Here is a 23,336-nt window from a genome sequence, read left to right on the forward strand (position 1 = left end):
GAGTGTGTGTGTGTGTGTGTGTGTGTGTCACACAAGGTGGGAGGAGGGGACAGTGTGTGTGTGGGGGCATCTGAGGTGGGAGGGGACAGTGTGTGGGGATATCTGAGATGGGAGGGGACAGTGTGGGGATATCTGAGATGGGAGGGGACAGTGTGTGGGGGCATCTGAGGTGAGAGGGGACTGTGTAGGGATATCTAAGGTGGGAGGGGACTGTGTATGGGAGGGGGCGTCTGTCGTGGGAGGGGACAGTGTAGTGGACATCTGAGGTGGGGAGCAGTGTTGGGGGGACATCTGAGGTGGTGGGCAGTGCCTGGGGGCTTATCTGAGGTGGGGGCAGTGTGTGTGTCAGGGACATCTGAGGTATGGGGGCGGTGCCTGGGGGCTTATATCTGAGGCAGGTGAGCCCATGTGGAGGGCGTCCTGTCTGACATCTGTGCCAGCAGCTGGGGATGCTGGGAACACCAGGACCCAGCCCCAGCGGGAGCAGCCATAGTTGCAATAATCTCTGAAACCCTCCTGAGGTTGAGGAACGAGGCAGGCTGACAACTTGAATATTTAATATGGGCCAGCACCTTGTAAGGTGAAGATGCGTTTCTTACACAAATTATAAATAATGAAAAATAAGCATTTAGAAAAAGCAGCAGCAGCCCTTGTTGGGCCGGCTGGAGGACTCTTTGGTTGAGTGGCAGGGGAGGCCCTGGGTCTGGGGTCTGTCAGAGCCCCCCCAGGTCATCTGCCAGGAAGGCCAGCAGGTAGCGGCTGACATGTCTGTCGATGATGACAGGCGAGAAGCCGAGGACGCGCCGGGTCCCTGGCAGGCCCTTGGGGTCTAGAAGACAAATGGGGAGGCAAAAGCTCGGGAGCCAGTCCCACAGGTGAATTCTGTTTCCATCCCTCCCATGGGGGGGCACTGGGGCACGGTGCCCCTCCCGGGCATGGTCTCGGCTTGAGTTGAAAAGACAAGAATTGGGCAGATTCCAGAGCCCCCAGCCCCCACCCGAGTGCCCCACGGGCCTTTGGGTCCTGCTGTGTGTGCCTGTGTCCCTGCACCCAGTAGGCCTCCCAGCACAACAAACTCAGGCATCACAGAAAAGGGGAGACAGGCCAGGCCAGGCCACGTGACAGCAGAGGGGCCTGGCAGGCTCCTTGCATCAGGCCTGTGGCTGGTGGAGACCCAAGGCCCTGGGGCACGTGACCTGCTCAAGGGCCCCACATGGCTCAAGGTCAGAGGTATGGCCAAAGTCACAGATGTGGCAGGGCTTTCTAACACCTGGAGTCCTGGCTGCACCCTCCTCCCACTAGGGGTCATCATTCTCTGGTTCCCAAGGGTGGCAGGGGCAGCGGACACTGGGGGCCTCCTCACATCCCATTTCTCATGAGCCCTGCCAGGTGACACTATCCCACTGCACAAGTGCGGACACTGAGGTACAGAGAGGCCAAGGGGTCCTGAATTGGGCAGGGTCTGGGGCCCTAGCTTGGTGGCAGAGGGGAAGCAAGCCCGGACCGTGAGGGTCCGCCTGCACCCACCTGGCGGATAGCAGTACAGGAACAGGGCCAGTCCCACGGCAAGGCCCAGGCCAGCCAGGAAGCTCATGGGTCCTGGAGAGAAACCACTGTGAACAGGGCTCCCCTGGGCCTCAGAGGTGGGGTCCTGAGACCCGGGCTGTGCAGGGGAGTGGGGGTGCCAGGCTGAGGTGCTGCCGGAAGAGCCCCCAAGCGAGCACTGTAGGGGGTCTGTCACCAACAGAAGGCCAGGAATGGAGCCGGACTTGGGGTGGAGAAGCCCCTGAGGCAGAGACGGAGCCCTGGGGAGGGTAAAGAGAGAGGGAGAAAGAGGGAGAGAGAGGGAGAGAGAGGGAGGGGCAGCAGGGAGGTGTTACCCCTGTCACTCAGCTCGCCGCTCTGGCTGCCCGAGTCTAGCTCTGTGCAATCTGAGTTCTCTGGAAACAAAACCACAGAGCACGGTTAGTCAGTCAATGGGCAGGGCCAGAGAGCAAGCCGGTCACCCCGCAGGAAGCCCAGGGCCGTCGCCGCCTCCCGGGGCTGCCAGGCCGGACCAGACCGTGGGACATGAGGCCAGCCCTCCTCAGGAACTATGCACAGTCTGGGTCCTCTCCTCTGGTCCAGTTCTTGTGACTTCAAGGGCCATGGGCATCGGAGGGCCATTGTATCCTGGTGGCCACAGGCACCGAACGCAGCACGAACATCGCTGCGGACAGCATGGCTGCTGTCGGCATGGTGGCTGCCTCACTGGGTGCAGTTGGCTGGGAGCTTTCTGCACCTCCCCAGGAAGCTCTCCAGCCTGTGACGAGCTGGAGACCTTTAGGCACCTGGGAGCCACAGAAGGTGCTCTACCTCCAGCAGGGCCAAAGCTTGGCCTGCCTGGTTCTGAAAGCCCCCTGCGGCATACTCGTGGCTGGGGAGGGAGAGCCAGTCCCACCTTCAGGGCTGGGCCTGCCCTTGAGCTCTCCCTGCCCACCATCTGCACTGTGTCCTGTGGGGCCTGGGGAGGCCTCCAGGGGGTCAAAGACCCCAGTCCAGTAGCCTAGGACGAGCCAGCCCCATCCAGTCCCTCTGGTCTCTGTCCTATTGTCTGAGTGTCGAGGGGCAGCAACCCCTCCTCCGGGGGCTCTGAGCATGGAGGCATCAGATCCAAGCTGCCATCTTTGCCTTGATGTGTCCCCCAGGTCTTAGCAGTTCTGAGGGCCCGGGCTACTGGCATCCACATGACTCCCGGGGCCTGACCGCAAGCCACCTGGGGACAGGAGCCTCAAAACCGAAATGCGTGTGCTTGGGACCAGCCACCTGTGCCCAACAATGCCCTGTGGAAACACCCACATGTGTGCAGATCGCTGCAATGAAAGGGCCTATCATGGGGTTGGGTAATTCCAGCTGGGACCGCCTAGGAGCGCCATGCAGCTGTGGGAACAAGGCTGCTACCCAGACAGATATGAAGGGATCCCCCTGGAATGAGGCTAGAAAAGGAAGAGCAAGAGTAGACGTACAGGATGCCCCCTTCTGCGTGGAGACTGCCATGAGAGAGATGGAGGAGAGGGAGTGGGAGACAGAGACCGACGTCTGCACTGCCTGAGCCTGCCACACTCTCCCCTCAGGGCCGTAGGGTGGCCTCTAGGGAGGGGCTGGGTGAGAGGGGATGCCAGGCCTGGGCTGCAGCAGACTTGGGTGGCCCGGAGGACATCCATGCCATCAACAGCAGGCTGGGGTGCTCTCCCTGGGCCAGCACCAAGCATGCGTGGCTGGGGACATGACACTTACGCAGAGCATGGCGGCTGGGCAGGCGGCTGTGCAGGGGCTGGGCGTGGATGTACAGGGCTCGGTAGAACTCCTGGCAGTCCCGCTCGCCACTCCGCTGCAGGTGGCTCAGGAGGTCACAGAGCCGCACACGCAAGGACGCCTTGGGGTTCCGGAACTGAGGGTACAAGGGGGTGCCAGGGAAGATCAGGCCAGAGGGGCTGGCTGTGGGGCAGGGCAGAATGCCAGGCTCAGGCCCCCAGCCTCAGCTTCCCCATCGGGTGTCAGGATACCTGCTAGACCCTGTGACACCCTGCCCGCTACCCACACACCACAGTGCCTGGCACTGCCTCTGTTGCAGGCATCACTCCTTATACTCCCTGTGGGGCGGGAGGTTGGGAAACTGAGGCTGGGAGCAGTCACAAGGAAAGCACAGGGCCAGTGACATCATTCCAAGTGTTGGGACTTAGTGTGGCTTCCTGTGTGACTTTAGCCAGCTACTCCACCCCTCTGAGACTTGGTTTCTTCATTTGTAAAAAGGGGATAATGAATCCGCATGGTAGGCTATGGCAGGGAATCAATGAAGTGATGGCATAAGTGCTGACTTCTGTTATTTTTCAGTCTAGAGGAATGTGATTCAAGTATTTAAAAAATAAGTTGAAGCTCATTATATGGCTCATGCCTATAATCCCGGCACTCTGGGAGGCCGAGGCAGGCGGATCAGGAGTTCCAGGCCGGGAGTTTGACACCAGCCAGGCCAACATAGTGAAACCCTGTCTCTACTAAAAGTATCAAAAATGAGCCAGGCATGGTGGTACATGTTTGTAATCCCAGCTACTTGGGAGGCTGAGGCCAGAGGATCACTTGAAACCAGGAGGCGGAAGTTGCTTTGAGCCGAGATCACACCACTGCACTCCAGCCTGGGCCACAGAGACTCTATCTCAAAACAAAAAGCAGAAAGAAAAAAAAAAGGTTGACAAAAGTAGTGGCTCTTTTGATGCGTCTGACAGAGAAATGTGTAGTTCTCAAGGTCAGTGGACAGACCACACTGGGACTTGACCTGCAGGACCAGGAGTCTGTGGCCTGGTGCTGCCACCTGGTGGCAACATACCATTCTACACGGGCACAGGGAACCGGAGTTGCCATTCCCTGGCAGTATGGAAATGACAGACACTTGGGTGACAGGAGCTACGGTGCCTGGGAGGAAGAAACATGTGCTTTTCCTTGTATAAACATCTGAAACTTTCTAAACTTTTAAAAAGTGAACATGTATTAGACTTCAATTACAATAATAAGAGATGGATTTGAGCACCTAACTTGCAAAATGACCGTACCACCTTCATAGCAGAAGCAGCAGCTGAGCCGGGAGCAGGGCCTGTGTTGACTCCTGTTCTCTTGTGGGCCAACCTCACTGTTCCAGGAGATGCCCCAACCCTCAGGACAGCCCTGCACATGGCATCATGACCCCTTGCTACGTGAGGAAATGACAGCTCCAAGAGGAGAAGGGACTCAATTGGAGTCACTCAGAGGAGAAAGAGGCTGGCAGGACCTGTACCCCAAAGGCCTAGCAGTCTCTGGCACCCACAGCCTATCCCTCTGGTCTTGGTGATGGCTGTCAAGGAACAGGTGGCTCAGCGGGGGCACCAGAGCCACAGACGTGGGTGGGGCCGGCAGGGGGTACCCAACTCTCATCCAGTGTCCCCTCAGGGCCACTGGGCAGAACAGACCTCCCAGGACAGAGCCCAGGAATTGCATCTTAAATGCCATCTCCAGCAGAGCCACCCTGGTGTGCCCAGCTCTGCAGCTCTGAGAGGCCAGGGCCATGTGACAGAGTGACAGCTGCTGGCCCTGGGCACCTTCCCAAGTAATAGGATGAACTCAGGATGTAACCTGACACTCCTGAGATGAGTGACCTGGGCAAGTGGCTGCCTCTTGGGCCTTGGGACCACCTCTGTGAGATGGGGTGATGAGTGTGACTGCCCACAGGGCTGTAGGGCTGTCTAGGGACGAGGGCTCTTGGGCAGGCATTTACTTGGCTCAGCTCGGCCAGTCCTCACCACACCTGCCAGCCCAGGGCTCAAGGTGTCCACTCCACCATGGGGAAGCTGGGGCTCCTGGGGGACCAACCCGCTCAGCACTGCTGAGAGGGGCAGAGTGAGGTGCGGCTGTGGGTCAGCATCTGCTTGCCTAGAAGCTCGGCTGCCTACCTGTGACATGCTGGGCTTTCCAGCCTCATACAGCAACATAGAAATTAGAGAAAAGGAAGCAAATGTTTGCCCACTTTGAACCTTCGGAAGATGCAGAGTGCAAAGCCCTGTGGCACTGGGGTGGGCCAGGCCCAACCTCTAGTCCCCATCCCACTTCAGCTCTCCCTCTGCCCCTCCCTTCTCAGCCCTCCCTCTCATCCCCTTTCCCGTCTCCCCCACCTACCACGTCTTATACTGTCATGTGCTTCATGTGTCGTCACGTGTTACCCCCTGTAACCCTCCCAACAACTGGGGAAGGGGACAGCAAGCCCAATTACATATGAAGAAACCGAGGCACAGAGACCTGATGATGTTCTGGGCTCATTTGGGCTCACCCCAAAGGGCCAGTTTGTAGCTCAGACAGCCTTAATAGCCAGGTCCAGATGTGTCACCTCTGAATCCTGACATACCTAGTGTGTCATCCTGTGAGAGAATGACCCAGGGCCGGTCACCAGCTTCTCCCAGCCCAGAAAGGAAGGGAAACTGAGCAGTGTCTCGGGCACCCCCCTCACCTCCTCAGCACCTTTTCCGCCTCCTTGTTGGTAAGGATCTGTGGGTAGTAGCGGTTCAGCTGGAGGATGATCCTGTCCACCTGCTGCTCACTTAAGCGCCCGTGGCTTGTCAGGAAAGGCGTGTCCTGCACCAGGCGGTCGCAGTAGGTCTGATCTAAAACAGATAGCACAGGTGCATGAGCCAGCACAGCCCAAGGGGACCAGAGACAGCAGCCTCATGCTGACACTAACCACAGGAGGGCATCACCCCTGAGGAGGGTGCCCACCAGGACGGTGCACGTGCAGGGTCACAGCCATCCCAGCCTGTGTGGTGTGCATTGCACATCTGAGAGCTGCCCCTGGCCTGCCAACCTGCCTCTTGCCAACCTGCCTCGTCAGAAGGTCGAAGTGAGGGGTTGTGGTGGAAACCCACTTTCACAGAGCTTATCACAGAAAACAAACAGAGGGGCTAAGAATCCACTTTTCAAGGGCTACTGCAGGGCCATCAGGAAACAGCTGATGTCTGAGGAAGGCACAGGTGACACAGGTGGCTCAGAATGCCCAGGGCCAGGCACAGTGGCTCAGACCAGGCGCGACGGCTCACGCTTGTAATCCCAGCATTTTGGGAGTCTGAGGTGGGTGGATCACTTGAGCTCCGGAGTTCAAAATTGAGAATGCCCAGATGTGGGCTCTGCAGATCTTCACAGTGGCACAGATACAGGGACACAGGGCTCAGGGTGGCCCGTGCTGGCATCACCATGGGACATAATGTGTCTTTAAGGCACTAAGAAGCTTCTACCAACAGTAAACCAGTGAGTTCTCCCAGAGTTAGAAATGCTTTTCATTTGCCTTTTTTTCCCCCCAGAATCACCATTAAACATCATTGTACCATTCTTTTCCATTAAGAATGTTTCTTAGAATGACAGATCTTTAAGGCTGAGCGGTGGAGTGACGATGGGAGGGCATGGACAGGATGGGGCACAGGATGCCTGCGGGGACTGAACATACTTGTGGCAGCTTGTCCTGTTTCCCCACGGACAGAGGGGCAAACACAAATAAAATATTTATAGAATATAACACAAAAGAAAATGAGAAGGGAATCTAAATGTGTTACTGTAAAAAAATCAACAAAACACAAAAGAAAGCAGTAATAGAATAAATGAGGGTCAAAAAAGCTACAAGACATACAGGAAAAAAATAGCAAAATGGTAGTAGTAATGCATTCCTTATCAGCAATTACTTCAAATGTAAATAGGTTAAACTTTCTTTCTTTCTTTTTTTTTTGATGGAGTCTTGCTCTGTTGCCCAGGCTAGAGTGCAACGGCCGGATCTCGGCTCACTGCAACCTCTTCTTCCTGGGTTCAAGCAATTCTCCTTGGGATTACAGGCATGTGCCACCATGCCTGGCTAGTTTTGTAATTTTTTCAGTAGAGACAGGGTTTCACCATGTTGGCCAGGCTGGTGTCAAACTCTTGACCTCAGGTGATCTGCCTGCCTCAGCCTTCCAAAGTGCTGGGATTACAGGTGTGAGCCACTGTGCCCAGTCAAACATTCCTATCAAAAGGCATAGATTGACAGAATGGATTTTTCAAACATGATACAACTATATGCTGTCTACAAAAGACTCACTTTAGATCTAAAGACACAAAGAGGTTGAAAATGAAAGGATGTAAAAAAAAATCCTATACAAATAGTAATCAAAAGAGAGCTGAGGTAGCTATACTAACATCAGACAAAATAGACTATAAGTAAAAACTGTTACAAGAGATTAAAAAGTATATTATGTATTAATAAAAGGATAAATCCATCAAAAATATGTTAACAGTTATAAACATATATGCACCAAATATCAGAGCTTCAAAATATATGAAGCAAACGCTGGCAGAATTGAAGGGAGAAATAGGTATCTCTGTAATATTTGGAGACTTCAAAACACCACTTACAATAAGAGATAGAACCACCAGACAGAAGATAAATGAGGGAAGAGAGGACTCCAACAACACCATAAGCCAATTATACCTGGTAGACATATACAGAACACTCTATCCAATAATATAAAATAGACATTTTTCTCAAGTGCACACGAAACATTCCCCTAGATAGACCACAAAACAAGTTTGTGGCCACAAAATAAGTTTTATTTATTTATTTATTTTTAAGACAGAGTCTCACACTGTTGCCCAGGCTATAGTGCAGTGCTGCGATCTCAGCTTACTGCAATCTCCATCTCCAGGGTTCAAGCGATTCTCCTGCCTCAGCCTCCCAAGTAGCTGAGACTACAGGGGTGTGCCCCCTCGCACAGCTAATTTTTTGGTATTTTTAGTAGAGACAGGGTTTTACCATGTTGGCCAGGATGGTCTCGATCTCTGGACCTCACGATCCACCCACCTCGACCTCCCAAAGTGCTGGGATTACAGGTGTGAGTCACCACGCCTGGCCACAAAATAAGTTTTAATATATTTAAAAAGGTTAAAATCATACAAAAATATTTTCTGATCACAGAGAATGAAGCTATACATCAATAAAAGAAAACTGAAAAACTCACAAATATGATAAAATTAAATAGCCAATGAGGCGAGGCGTGGTGGCTCACACCTGTAATCCCAGCACTTTGGGAAGTTGAGGCAGTCAGATCACTTAAGGCCAGGAGTTTGGGACCAGCCTGGCCAACATGGCAAAACCCCATCTCTATTAAAAATACAAAAATTAGCTGTGCATGGTGATGCACACCAGTAATCCCAGCTACCTGGGAGGCTGAGGCACAAGAATTGCTTCAACCTGGGAAGTGGAGGTTGTAGTGAGCTGAAATTGCACCACTGCACTTCAGCCTGGATGACAGAGTGAGACTCTGTCTCAAACAAACAACCAATGGATCAAAAAAGAATTCGTGAGGGAAATTAGGAAATCACATGAGAAAACCACACACACAGACGCGCACACACACAGACACACACACACACACACACACCCTATACCACACCAAAACCTAAGGGATGCAGCAAAAGCAATGCTGAGAGGGCAAATTATAGTTGCAAATGCATATATTTTAAAAAATCATAAATCAGTAACCTAACATTACACCTTAAGGAATGAGAAAAGGAAAGAGTAAAGACCAGAGAGATTGAAGAGCAAACTAAACCCAAAGCTCGCAAAAGGAAGGAAATAATAAAGATTAGGGTGAAGACAAATGAAATAGAGAATCAAAAAACTGTGGAGAAAAATCAAGAAAACCAAAGTTGCTTCTCTGATAAGATCAATAAAAATGATGAAACTAGCTAGACTGACAAAAACAAGACTCAAATTACTATTATCAGGACTGAAAGTGAGGATATTACCATGAACTTTACAGAAATAAAAAGGAATATAAGAGTATACTATGAACATCTGTATACCAACACATTGGATAAATGAAATGAAAACATTCCCAAAACACAATCTACCAAAAATAAATCACAAAGAAAGAAAAAAAACCTGACCAATAACTAGTAAGAAGATTAAATCATTAATTAAAAATGTCCCAAGAAAGAAAAGCTCAGGACCAGAAAGCTTTGTTGGTTAATTCTACCATACATTTAAGGAAGAACTAATACCAATCCTCCTCAAACTTTTCCAAAAAAACTGAAGAAGAGGGAACACTCCATAACTAATTCTATGAGGTCAGCTTTACACTGATTCCAAAGTCAGACAAAGACGCTTTAAGAAAAGAAAACCACTTTGGGAGACAGGCAAGAGAGTCACTTGAGGCCAGGAATTCAAGATCACTTGGGCAATACAGCAAGACCTTGTCTCTGCAAAAAGAGAAAAATGGAAAAGAACACTACAGACCAATACTCCTTATGCATATTGATGGAAAAGTCAGCAAAATACTAGCAAATCAAATTCAGCAGCATATTAAAAGAATGATAGATTGATTTATTCCTGGAATACAAGAATGGTTCAACATGTAAAAATGAAAAAAATCTATCAAGGAAATATACTGCATTAATAAGATGAAAGAAAAAAATTACATAGCCATTTCAGTTGATGCAGAAAAAGCATTTGATAAATGTCAAAATCCTTTCTTGATATAAACATTCAATTAATTAGGTCTAGAAGATGCTATGGTTTGAATGTGTCAAAAAGCATGTATTGGAAACTTAATCCCCAGTGTAACAGTACTGAGAGATAATGCCCAATGAGAGGTGTGTAGGTCATGAGGGTTCTACCATCATGAATAGATTAATGCCAATCATAAAAGGGCTTGAAGCTTCATTTCTGTTTCTTCCTCTCTTGCTCCCTATTATTCTCTCTAGCCCTTCTGCCTTCCACCATGGGATAACACAGCAAGAAGGCCCTCAACAGATGACAGCTTGGATTGCCAAACCTCTAGAAGCATGAGCCTAAAAATTTGTGCTCATTATAAATTCCCCAGTTTCAAGTGTTCTGTTCTAGCAGCACAAAAGGGACTAAGACAGAAGGAAACTTCCTCAACATGATAAAGGCCATAGAGTTGGCACTCTGTCTCTGCAGGTTCCATATCCAGCGATTAAATCAACAACAGATATAAAACATTTGGGAAAAAGCAATAACAAATAACAATACAACAAAAAATAAAAGTTTTAAAAATACAGTAAAACACTTATTTACATAGCATTTACATTGTGTTAGGCATTATAAGTAAGCTAGAGATGATGTAAAATATATGGGAGAATGTGTGTAGGTGCAAATATTATACCGTTTTATATAAGGGATTTGAATATCCTCAGATTTTTTTTTTTTTTTTGAGATGGGGTCTTGCTCTGTCACCAGGCTGGAGCGCAGTGGTACAACCTCGGCTCACTGCAACCTCCACCTCCTGGGTTTAAGCGATTTTTCCACCTCAGCCTCCCGAGTAGCTGGGATTACAGGCATGTGCCACCACGCCCAGCTAATTTTTGTATTTTTAGTAGAGATGGGGTTTCACCATGTTGGCCAGGATTGTCTCCATCTGTCAACCTTGTGATCCATCTGCCTCAGCCTCCCAAAGTGCTGGGATCAAAGTGCTGGGATTACAGGTGAGCCACCTCGCCCAGGCTGTTGAAGGATATTTTTATATGAAAAGCCCACAGCTCACATCATACCTTAATGATGAAAGACTGAAAGCTTTTTCTTTAAGATCAGGAAGAAAATGAAGATGTCTGCTTTCACCACTTCTGTTCAACCTAGTATTGGAAGTTCTAACCAGAGCAATTAGGCAAGAAAAGGAAAAGAAAATAAAAGGCATCCAAATTGTATAGGAAAAAGTAAAATATTTTCTGTTCACAGATGACGTGATTTTATACAGAGAAAACCCTAAAATCTTTTTTTTTTTTGAGACAGTCTCACTCTGTCACCAGGTGCCAGGCTGGCGTGCAGTGGCGCGACCTCGGCTCACTGCAACCTCCACCTCCTGGATTCAAGCAATTCTCCTGCCTCAGCCTCCTGAGTAGCTGGAACTACAATGGCACGCCATCATGCCCAGCTAATTTTTTATATTTTTTAGTAAAGATGGGGTTTCACCATGTTGGCCTGGAGGGTCTCAATCTCTTGACCTCGTGATCCACCCGCTTCGGCCTCCCAAAGTGCTGAGATTACAGGCGTGAGCCACTGCGCATGGCCAAAATCTTTTTCTTTAAAGTTAGAGCTAATTAAAATCATGCAGCAAGGTTGCAAGATATAAAATCAACACACAAAATTATTTCATCTCTACATACTAACAATGAACAATCCAAAAACTAGGAAAACTACTCAATTTACAATGGCATTGAAAAGAATAAAATACTTAGGAGAAAATTTAATCAAGAAGATGAAAATCTTGTACACTGAAAACCACAAAACACTGCTGCAAGCACTACCCAAAGCAATCTACAGATTCAAAGCAATCCCTATCAAAACCTCAAGTGTTTTTTGCAAAACCTCAAGTTTTTTGCAAAAACCCAACTCTTATAGAATTTCAAGATACCTGTATAGCCAACAACAACAAAAATCTTAAAAAAGCAAAGCAAAACAAAATAAAACACCACCACCATCACCACCACCACCAACAAAACAGGGTCAGAAGACTCATATTTCCTGCTTTCCAAAATTAGTGTAAAAAGCTACAATAATGAAAACAATGTGGTATTATCATAAAGAAAGACATATGGGTCACTGGCATAGAATAAGAGAGTCTAGAGTTAAACCCTATTTTTAATTAAAGGAGTGGGAAAAAAGAAAGTGAAAAAACAGTTCACATAAATAGGAGAAATATCTGCAAAGCATATATATCATAAGGGATTAGTATTCATACTCCATAAAGAACTCCTACAACTGAACAGCAAAAGACACAAAGAATGAAATTCAAAAACAGGGAAATAACTTGAATAGACATTTCTCTAAAGAAAATATACAACTGGCCAATAAGAACCTGAAAAAAATGCTCATCACACCTACAATCCCAGCACTTTGGGAGGCTGACGTGGGTGGATTACCTGAGGTCAAGGGTTCAAGACCAGCCTGGCCAACATGGAGAAACTCTGTCTCTACTAAAAATACAAAAATTAGCCGGGCGTGGTGGTGTGTGCCTGTAATCCCAGCTACTTGGAAGGCTGGACAGGAGAATTGCTTGAACCTGGGAGGCGGAGGTTGCAGTGAGCCGAGATTGTGCCACTGAACTCCAGCCTGGGAGACAGAGCGAGATTCCATCTCAAAAAAAAAAAGCTCATCATTAGTCATTAAGGAAATGCAAACTCAAACCACAATGAGATATCACTTTATACTCATTAGGATAGCTATATATTAATATAACAAGTGTTGGTAAGGATATGAAGAAATTCAAATTCTTGGGCATTACTGGTGAAAATGTAAAATAGTGCAGTCATTGTGGAAAAAAACAGTATGGCAGTTCCTCAAAAATGTAAACATAGAATTATTGTGTGATCCAGAAATTCTACTTCCAGGTATATACCCTAGACAACTAAAAGCAGGACCTCTACCATGTGCGGTTGCCCACGCCTGTCATCCCAGCATTTTGGGATGGTTCTGGAGAAACAGGAATGCTTTTACACTATTGGTGGGAATGTAAATTAGTTCAGCACTGTGAAAGACAGTGTGGCAATTCCTCAAAGATTTAGAACCAGAAATACCATTTGACCCAGCAATCCCATTACTGTGTATAATGGTATTTATACCATTATATTATACATATATATAATTATATATATAATTATGTTATATATAAAATATATAATTACATATATTATATTATATATTACATATATTATATTATATATATAATATATAATATATATTACAGCTGATTAATATATTCTAGCTAATGCATGAATATATAATATATATGCTCATCAATGGTAGACTGGATAAAGAAAATGTGGTATATATACACCATGGAATACCATGCAGCCATGAAAATGAATCAGATCATGTCTTTTTCAGACACATAGATGAAGCTGGAAGCCACTATCCTCAGCAAACAACACAGGGACAGAAAAGCAAATACTACATGTTCTCACTTCTAAGTGGGAGCTGAACAACGAGACTGTGTGGACACAGGCAGGAGAACAACACACACTGGCCCCTGTTGGGGGAGGGCCGGTGGTAGGGAGAGCATCAGGAAAAACGGCTAATGCATGCTGAGTTTAATACCAGGGTGATGGGATGATAGATGCAGCAAACTACCATGGTACACATTTACCTGTGTAAGAAAACTGCTTGCCCTGCACATGTACCCCAGAACTATAAAGAAAATAAATACATAAATAGAATTTTAAAAAATTTAAAAAATTATGTTAATTGTATGTGGGTAGGTCCCTTTGATTGAAAGTGAAATGGAAATAATTTTTTTAAAAAACCTTACTATACAAAATTTACAAAACTAAATAATTAGAGTAAAACAAATTTACATTTTGTCCCTGGATTGATATAAGACAAAAACATTGTGTGGGAAAGCTGGAGTTGAGGACGAATGAGATTCTGAGAATAAAAATCCCTGGTACATAGTCAAAGTTTCAGAGTCAACTTCAGATTTTCAAGGATTATAAAATAGATAACTTCATACAACCATCTCCAACAGATAAAAGGAACCAGATAATATCTGTGTTCCAGGGAGAAAGAACAGAAAATTGGCTGAGTTCTGTCACTGACAAAACTTAGTGGGAAGGAGGAATCTGGAAGGTGGGAGGGTGGAGGGATCCCAGGCTTGTGGGGTGGGGAGGGGCTGTGCCTCCCCCTCTCACTGCCCCTCCCCCACCAGGGGCCCTTTGTGAGGTGAAGGCCCCAGCTCTGTGATGCAGGCCTGGGCCCCAGTCCCTAGTCTCCAAGGGACTGCCCAGAGCTCAGTTGCCTGAAGGCAGCATACCTATTCAAATGGAGAGTATTCCGTATCCTCTAAAACTTCTTTGCGAATCATGGAGAAACACCCCCAGCTCCACACCATGGGTGTTGGATATCTTCCTCACCCTGGTATTTGGCGTGGTGTTCTTTTTCCTATTACTACGCCCCTACCGCTCTTACTTCCTTTGTGATCCACCCTCACCATCACCTGAGGACAAGAGAATGGTAAGAAGCCCTCGGGCTGGACCCACACAGCACAATTCTGTTATTAGCTCTGCTGTTCCAAATCCAGTGGAGAGACTTCCGCAATGGGAAGTGTCAGGAGAGACCAGAACATGGTCCTTCCAGGGAGAGGCAGAGCAGCCAGGGGTTGGTAGGGACTGGGATTTCCATCCCAGGCTCTCAGTCCATCTGTGGGGGAGCACAGGAGGCGTCAGGGCAAAACCAAACCCCTGGACTCAGTGGCAAGGACCAGTCGGGAGATGGGGGAGGTCTCTGTGGGAGGGCGCTCATAAGCCCCTTCCTGGGGCAGGTGGCTGGGGGCCCAGCCTAGTCTGTGTGGGGTGATCTGGGGGCTGTGCTGAGCCTCCGAGGGCCTCCCACCTGGGCCTGGAGTCTCCTCTGATCTCCTGGGAAGCAGAATCCTACCTGACAGCTCAGGTGTGCCCGCGGGCCTGAGCCTGGGTGTTCGTTAAGTAGAGTAGTACCTTACCGTTACTTACATTACATTATATATTATATATTATACATTATGTATATTATAGTTTATATATGAAACATATATAATATATATATTTCCTCATATAGTAAATCCCTCTCTGTGGTGGGTTTTATTGTTTGTTTGTTTTTTGAGATGAAGTCTCACTCTTGTCGCCCTGGCTGGAGTGCAATGGCGATCTGGGCTCACTGCAGCCTCTGCCTCCCAGGTTTAAGCAATTCTCCTGCCTCAGCCTCCGGAGTAGCTGAGATTACAGGCACGCGCCACCACGCCAGGCTTTTTGTTATTTTTAGTAGAGACAGGGTTTCACTATGCTGGCGAGGCTGGTCTCAAACTTCTGATCTCAGGTGATCCACCCTTCTTGGCTTCCCCAAACGCTCGATTACAGGTGTGAGCCACGGCGCCTGGCCCCCTCTTTGTGTTTTTCTAAGAAGAAAAGCAGTTTATCATCCACTTAAACATGAGTGGGAGGAAGCACACCACTCCCTGAGCAGGACGAGAGAGCTGTGCAGTTCGTGAGCGCTGCGCGTTGCAGCTGGGCTGGGGCCAGAAAGCGAGAGCCGGTCTCAGCCCCTCGCCCTTTCTTGTCTCCCAGGATCTTCTTCTCTCCCTGGATGAACTTCTGTCCCAGTGTCAACTTATCTCCCAGTGTCAACATCAGCGGAGGAGGAGGCCCAAAGGCAGGAAGAAAAACAACAGTCTGAAAGGTAAGGCTCTGCCGGGCACACTAGAGTTCATTTGATCTCATCTGTCCCCGGAGAGAAGCAACTCTGTCTGAGGAAGTCAATTGAAGAAGCCTGAGGTGGGGGCTCCTAGGAAGGAAATCAGAACCCCGGGTCCCTCTCAGATTCCGTGCTGGCATGAAACCATGGTGGGCCAAGGACTGGGTGTTCCCCAGCAGGGCACAGTGTAGGGAGAGGAGGCCAATGCCTGTCTGAATCAGGAGCGGGGTGAGGGGGCTACGGACAACTGTTCAACTCTGCTAAGGCTGATTCCTCTTTGAGACCACCCCAGTCCTTTCTCCCCACAGGGCAGCTGTGAGGACTATGGGGGTGGGGGATCTGTGTGTGGAAGCCCTTTGTGGACAACATAGCCTTGCCCTCTGTGCCTCGCTATCACCGTCCAGGCCACATGGCCTTGGACACAGACATGTGGTTTCCAGGGTCTGACTCCCCATGGTCTTCCCTAAAGAAACATCCACTCAGCCTCCTGTGAGATCCCAGGCCCCTACCTCATTGCCCTAACCCGGTCTCCTGATTTCCAGCTTCTAGAGAACGCCTGACAGGCCTGGAGGGGACTCGGGACTTGTATTCACAACTGCAGCGGTGAGGCACTTCCCCTTTCCTGCATCCTTCCTACCGGGGCTGGGATTCGACCCCAGGGCCTTATGGCAGCCTGGAGCTGACCTGGGATGGGGAGACCAGGGGGACAGAGGATGGGAGTAAAACCCTGGAGCAAGGGGTAGGAGAAGAATTGGGGAGTCTGGGTGCAGCACAGTGGAGGGGCATAGGAGGAGAATTGGGGAGTATGACTGTGGGACGGTGGAGGGGTATAGGAGAATTGGGGAGTCTGGATATGGGGTGGTGTAGGGGTATAGGAGGAGAATTGGGGAGTCTGGGTATGGGACGGTGGAGGGGCATAGGAGAATTGGGGAGTCTGGGTGTGGGACGGTAGAGGGGCATAGGAGGAGAATTGGGGAGTCTGGGTGTGGAGCAGTGGAGGGGCATAGGAGAATTGGGGAGTGTGGGTGTGGGGCAGTGGAGGGACATAGGAGAATTGGGGAGTGTGGGTGTGGGGCGGTGGAGGGGCCGGGGCCCACGTGCCCACTCTGTCCTATGGCCCTACCTGCTCCTGGCTGCAGCTTGTGCCTCCTGTCTCCTGCAGCATCCTGGGGCCGTATCCTAACAAAGGTGACTTTGGTCGGCTCTCTGGTCCAGACCCCCCAGGTGAGGAGTGCAAAAGAGCACCTGATGGAGCCTCCCAGTCCCAAAAACCTCAGGACGTCTTTAGTTCCTCCACTCCTAACCTTCCCCAGGACAGCTTGACAGCAATCGTTCCTGAGAACTTTCCACTCAGTCCTGAACTCCAGAGGCAACCGGAGCAACACATTGAAAGGCTCATTCAACACCGCAGCAATCTGGGAATGACCCAAGAGTCTCCGGATCTGATGCAGCCTCAGGAGAAATTGCCAGGGACAAGTCAGGCCAGGGGCAAACTCAGACCCTCGCAGTCCTCCATGTCCACGGGCGAAAGCAGCAAGGACATACAGAAGGTGACGTTCCAGCTACAGAGGAATCCGTGCACACCTCTGGGGCAAATTCTGGGGCAGACCCCACAAAATCTAGCCAGGTGTATGGAAAGCTTCCCAGGGAAGGCTCTGGGGGCAGCCTCTGAGGAGTCAGAAAGAGACCTGAAGATGCCCTTGAGGAGAGACTCGGAAAGTGATTTATTAAGACGAACAGAGAGAAATCGTATAGAAAACATCCTCAAATCCCACGTGGGCATGAAGTTGGGCCAGATCAATGAGGGTTTGATCCCCATTTGTGTGCGTCGATCCTGGCTTGCTGTCAACCGGGCTTTTCCTGTGTCCAACACCCACATGAAGACCAACAATCTAGCACCCCTGAAAAGTGGGAGAGCCAGTGTGAACACATCCCAGGAGCTTTCCTTCCTCAATCCGTGCACTCAACAGGTGCTGGGACATCACATTGTGAGGTTTTGGGCCAAACACAAGTGGAGCCTACCCATCAAGGTCCTCAAAGTTGAGAAAGCCGTGTTCCTGAGAGAGTCACCACCAGCAGGTGTGAGAAAGCAGGTACTGACCAAAGCATCTGACCAAAGCCAGCAGAGCGGGCGCTTAGGAGCCCAATCTTCAAGGGCTGGAGAGACCATGGAGGCAGTGCCACAACCCAGAGTCTCCTTGGGAACCGCTACGCTAGCAAACCTCCAAGCCACACATAAGGATGTGAGTTGTTTAGAGGCTCCAGGGACCCTTGCTACAGAGAGTTTGGCTTCTCAAGTGCCCCATGGCTGTCTCCAGAGCATGCCTACTGGCAACATGCGGGCTTCCCAGGAGCTACGTGACCTTATGGCAGCCAGAAGGAGGAACCTGGGGTGCAACGAGCCCGAGAACCCGAAACGTCAAGGCTCATGCAAGAACCAGAGCCGCAGGTTTACCCCTACTCACAAGAGTGAGAACCCAACGAAGCCCAACTTAAAAAAAAGTGAAGAAAGGCTTGAAAAACTGAGGCCTCCCCAATTCACCCCAGTCAGAAAAACAGAAGAAACTCGTCAGGATGAAGGCCTCCAGCTGTTGCCATCTAAGAAACAGCCTCCTTCAATAAGCAACTCCAGAAAAACAATCAAAGAATTTTTTCAGTGGGTCTTTCCAATGAAAAAAGGCAAGCCACTACCAGTCACTGCCCACAGCCAGAAAATAGTAAAAAACATATCACATGTGTACAGCGGCTGTGCTAAAGCTGAGGGGCTCACGACAGCAGCTGGACAGATGCTGGAGGAAAAAATGACACTTTGCCGTGGGCATCATGCCTCGAAGGTAAATCAGCACAAACAGAAGTTCCAAGCCCCAGTCCGTGGGTTGCCCTGCAACCACAGGCACCTCTTCCACCCGGAACAAAGCAGAATGCTGGGCTATGCAGCCAGCAGTCGACAAGCCACTCTCAAGAGCCAGAGTTACCCCAACAGGGAGAGGCATATCAGAGATCAAAAGCCCTTGAAAAGTGTCCAGTGCAACAATGAGCAATGGGGCCAGCGACATCCCCAACTCTTGCTCCCCAAGAAGGCTGTCTCCCCAGTCAGTGCCCCTTAGGGCGGACTGAAGACACCCAGTGCCTTTAGCCACAAACACCACTGTTGTCTTTGGGAAGGTATCTAATCTGATCAATCACAAATTCTTTTTTCACTCACATTCTTGCACCCAGACAAATATCACTTTTTTCCCCCATAAAAGGGTAATGGCTTTTATTTGTGTCATGCTTGGTGTGGGCTCCAGCTCCCAGACCACAGACCTAAAAACGCATTTGCCCCCAACACAGAGAGCCAGACTAGTGAGAAGGCAAAGTGAATAAGGGAAGATGAATTTCTTAACACCATTCCATCTGCAACCCCCACCCTGGGCTGAGAATACCTATTCCTTGGTTTCTACCTGGTTAATTCATGTTCAGCTTGCTGTCCTACCTATAAGAAACCTTCCTGAGTTCCTCCGGCCCCGAACCAGTTGGAGTCCAGACACTTGGGCATCAACCTCCCCTCCTGAATTTCTTCTAGAAGTCCCCTTGTCCCAGTGCTCAGCCCAACTAAGACTGCTCACTCCCCGACACAGCCCAGGAGGTAACTTGTCAAGCACCTGTCCCACGCAGACACTGCCTCAATGTTCTGCAGGCACTGGCTCACATGCGCTGCTCATAGAGAGGGCTGGCACGAGGCAGGCCCCCAGTTGGTGCACAGAGGCAGTGAGCCTGGGATTACAGGTCTGCAGCCTCGCAGGGCTGTCCACATGACCCTCCCAGAGCTGTGCTCCATGGGCCTTGGTTCCCCATCCCAAAAACTAAGGGTTGTGAGGGAATGTCTCCAGGCCCAGGGGGTAGACACAGGAGGTGGGAAGCATACACAGTTCCCACTCTCAAAAAGGTGAAGCCGACAGTCAGAGCCTTCAGGAACCCCTGCCTGATGTGCTCTCCCAGCTCCACGGTCCCTTTGTGCAAGAAGGCTTCTCTGACGGACAGCAAGGGACAGGATCCCTTTGTGCAGGAAGGCTCCTCAATGGACAGCAAGGCCTCAGGCTCTGCCAACACCCAGTCCCTGGGACAGGCCTCCTTGGAGACCAACACAGCCCTGAATTGTGCCCCACGCATTTTGATGAACTCGCTAAGGGAGCTAGGGAATCTCACCCTGGGCAGGGCACAGTTTAAGACTTTGTTTCCCCATCTGTACACAGACAAGATATTCCACATGTCCCCATCTGATCATTTTGGACAAGAATCACCCAACATAGGGTTCAGTGCACAGTAAGTGCTCAGAAATGGTAGTCACAAATAAGAAGGGTTAGAAGGGAGGACAAAGGGGAACAGGTGGCAGCTGGGGTCTCTCCTGGCCTAGTGTCCTGGAAGTCATCGGTTTCCAGCCCATGAGATCCTATTTGTGTGCAGGACCTAGGCTGAGACTCAAGTGAGCAAGCACGGAGGAGAGAGGACTAGGGACTTCTGGGGCCACCCTGACCCCCTGAGCCAATTCTGCTACATGAAGCAGAACATTGAGAATGAAATGTGGCTTCTGGGAACCCCCATATTCCCTGACCGGGCTGCCATGGGGTCCTTTACCAGCTTATCACCCTCATGGGGCTTCTCCAACAGGGGAAAGTCCACAGAGCAGGGTCACCCTGTTTGTCTGAGATCAGGAGGACGGTGGGCAGGTCCCCAGACCAGAGAGGCCCTGGGGAGGATGGCTGGGCTGGGGCCACCAGCGTGGAGCACAACAACTTTGGAGGGTCCACTTGCTGTTCTGATTCCCTTAGGCCTAAACAGGGGCAAGGGGGTCGTGGCCCCCCGAGGGAGTCTGGGAGGCTGCACAGAGTCCCACAGAAACCACACGCCTCCGAGGAACGCATCTCCAGTCCCGCGACCTCGTTTGGGTGGTGGCAAGGATGGAGCGTTGTTTCCATGGCCAGAATCACAGCAGGACCGTTGTGAATGCTCCCTGGTGTCATTTCTATCATCGCCTGCTATTTCAGGCCAAACTCCCCACCGCGGGACACCTCCCAACACAGATTTGCAGTGGCCGAACCCAGACCTTGGCCGTGCAGCCCCACCCCGGAGCTGCCCTGTAGCTTCCGCCCTCTTCGGCCCCGCGCCTGGCCACCGCCCATCGTGCCGGGCACCGCCTCGGCTGGCACGGCCCCGCCGGGCAGAAGCCCCAGGACACCCACCACCTCTCGAGGGTGCACCCGCGCACCACCGGCAGCTGACGGGCCAAGGTCACTCGGGCCCGCAGCCGAGGCGCGGCCTGCAAGTCGACTCGCAAAGCAGCCGGATCCTCGGGCCGGGCCACCCATCCAGGGCGTCCGCACCCCTGCGCCCAGCCAGCCCCGCGCCCACCTGTCATGGCGACGGAGACGGCGCCGCCTGCAGTCCCCAGATGTCTGCTGCGCCGTGCGTCCGCCTCTCGGTCAGCCGCCCGGTCCACTCGTTCCAGTGACTGCCGCCCGCGGGCCGTGCTCTCCCGCCCCTTTTCACTAGGCCCGTTCCCCGGCTTCTGCCGTGTAGCCTCGGGGAGTCTAAACCTCGCCCCACACTGAGCCCCGCCCCTTTCCGGTAGAACCCGCCCCGGCCGCGCCCTCCACGGCGCCGCCAGGGCTCTAAACTCCGCCCCTCACTCGAGTTCCGCCCCCTTGCCGTCCTGGGTTAGGCAGCTGCGAGGATTCTTGATCCCTACCCCTCACTCGAGCCCCGCCCCCTCCGGCGGCGGCTTCCGCGCCTCCAGGAGTCCTGAGCCCCGCCCCCTCGCGAACCCCGCCCCCTCCCTCGGCTTCCGCGCCTCCAGGAGCCCTGGGCCCCGCCCCTTCCTGCTCGACCCTGCCGCTGCGGGCGTGGGCGGGCGCCACCGGACTCCCGCCCCTCCCAGCGTCGGTTAAGACTCGGTGAGAGGCCCAGAGTCCCTCCCCTCGGTGGGCACGGGTCCCGCCGGCGTTGACCAGGGGCCTTAAGCCCCGCCCCTCACTCGAGCCCTGCCCGCATTCAAGTCCCGCCCTCGGCGCGGCCTCAGCTACTGCGGCCGCGCGCCTCCCTGGCTCCGGCCGCTCCTGACGGGGGCCTCATCCGTCTTGGGCCCGCCCTTCCGGGCCCTGCCGCGCTGGGTGGCGGAGTCGGGACCCAGGTGGCACGGGTGGTGGCCCACTCCGTCTTCCGCCCGCCCTCGGCCTCGCGCCGCACCCCTGGGATTAGGAAACCGAGACTCTGAGAGGGGACGTGACTGATCCAAGGTCATGCAGGAAGTCAGGCCCTTGGTGGTACAGGGCTAGGCCCGGGGCAAAAGGCCGGTGGGCGTCCAGTACCCCACAGGGACCAGCCGAAGGAGGCAGTGCCCAGTGATGCTCTCCCAAGTCCAGGGGAGAAGTTGGACTCAATGGTGTGACCTCGCGGGGGGTGGGCATCGCCTTCTTGGGGGACCCCAGTCCCCCACCTTCAAAAGAAGACGGCTAGCTTGGCAGTGTGACCCTAAGTGGGGAGATCACTTAACCTGCCTGAGCCTCAGTTTCCTGGACTGTAAAATGAGTGACCTCTGGCAAACTCCCCACCTTCCCGTTCGCTTTCCCTCTTCTCTAGGCCTGGCCTTTCCAGCTCTGGCGCCCACCGCAAGAATCCCCAGCCCCACAGAATGCGAACGCTTTGGGCCCCAGCCAGGAAATGGAGACGCGAGAAGGAAGAGCAGCGCCCTCCCAGCCAGCAGCAGCAGCTTCCCTTCCCGTTTCCCTCTCTGCCTGTGTTGGCCGTTCCTCCATAGCAGCTCTAATTTGAGATGCCGGAGCCTGACCCGGAATGGGGGTGCCCAACGCAGTGTTCACTTCTGGGACCGCACAGTGGTCCCTGCAGTCCATGTGCTGTCTATCGCTGTGCCTCAGTTCTCCCCTGTGCCATGACCTGCCATCAGGGCCTGCATACAAGGCATCTGGAGAATGGGTGCAGTTGTCACCTGGTAACCTCAAAACTCTTGGGGCCCAGTCATGGTCACTGCACAGCAGCCACCTTTGTCCCCAAACACGGAAGGTGAGCCCCTGCCCAGGTTCTCCGAGAGGCCAGGCTGCCATCAGATCCAACCTGCCTCAGGCCCATGGACAGGGCCAGCCCCAGTGCAGGAGGGCAGTGGCCCAGCCTGTGGATTCCTCCAGGCCTCTCATCTGCATGTGTGCCTGGGTGAGTCCAGGCTGGCTCTGGGTTCCAGGTGCTCCCTGGGGGGACCCAGAGGGGGATTCCCCAGAGGGCCTTTTGTGTCCCAGTGGGATGCGGCCTGACCCCAATTCTTCTGCATCCATCACACTGTTACGGTGTCTAGTACTTACCTTTCTGGGTTTATTTTGCACATACTCTTGCCACTGAGTGATTTCAGAGCCATAAGGGTGGGGACTGAGTGGAAGGGGGACATAGTGGGGACCTCAGGGGCTTCAGGCACTGCCCACCTTCAGGGAGCCCTCACCCCAGCCCCTTCTGGGGAAGCCGGCATCCCACCTTCACATCCACTCCTGCACCCTGGCCATGTGACGGACAGGAGTGCCCTGGCCATGGGACG

At 51.6% G+C, this 23,336-nt stretch overlaps 2 protein-coding genes across 3 annotated transcripts; one reads left to right on the forward strand and one right to left on the reverse strand.

Annotated features, from left to right (window-relative positions):
• Positions 1-540: 540 nt before the first annotated feature.
• CARD19 (caspase recruitment domain family member 19) lies at positions 541-21,326 on the reverse strand. Of its 2 annotated transcripts, XM_021671901.2 has the most exons (6): positions 21,149-21,326; positions 6,022-6,164; positions 3,277-3,430; positions 1,881-1,940; positions 1,528-1,599; positions 541-829 (listed from the first exon to the last, which is right to left on the reverse strand). In XM_021671901.2, exons 1-6 carry the CDS (start codon positions 21,153-21,155, stop codon positions 714-716), a joined length of 552 nt encoding a protein of 183 aa, XP_021527576.1. In that variant the 5' UTR covers positions 21,156-21,326; the 3' UTR covers positions 541-713. The 2 variants fall into 2 exon arrangements, with proteins under 2 accessions (XP_021527576.1, XP_021527577.1); XM_021671902.2 differs by lacking the exon at positions 1,881-1,940.
• LOC135268690 (spermatogenesis-associated protein 31A6-like) lies at positions 14,626-19,012 on the forward strand. The gene is made up of 4 exons (XM_064361693.1): positions 14,626-14,634; positions 15,631-15,742; positions 16,300-16,360; positions 16,920-19,012. The coding sequence occupies exons 1-4, from the start codon at positions 14,626-14,628 to the stop codon at positions 18,862-18,864; spliced, it is 2,127 nt and encodes a 708-aa protein (XP_064217763.1). The 3' UTR covers positions 18,865-19,012.
• Positions 21,327-23,336: the final 2,010 nt, after the last annotated feature.

Source organism: Aotus nancymaae, unplaced genomic scaffold (assembly GCF_030222135.1).
Source record: "Aotus nancymaae isolate 86718 unplaced genomic scaffold, 86718_ANA_hifiasm-v0.15.2.pri h1tg000041l, whole genome shotgun sequence".
Lineage (NCBI taxonomy): Eukaryota > Metazoa > Chordata > Mammalia > Primates > Aotidae > Aotus > Aotus nancymaae.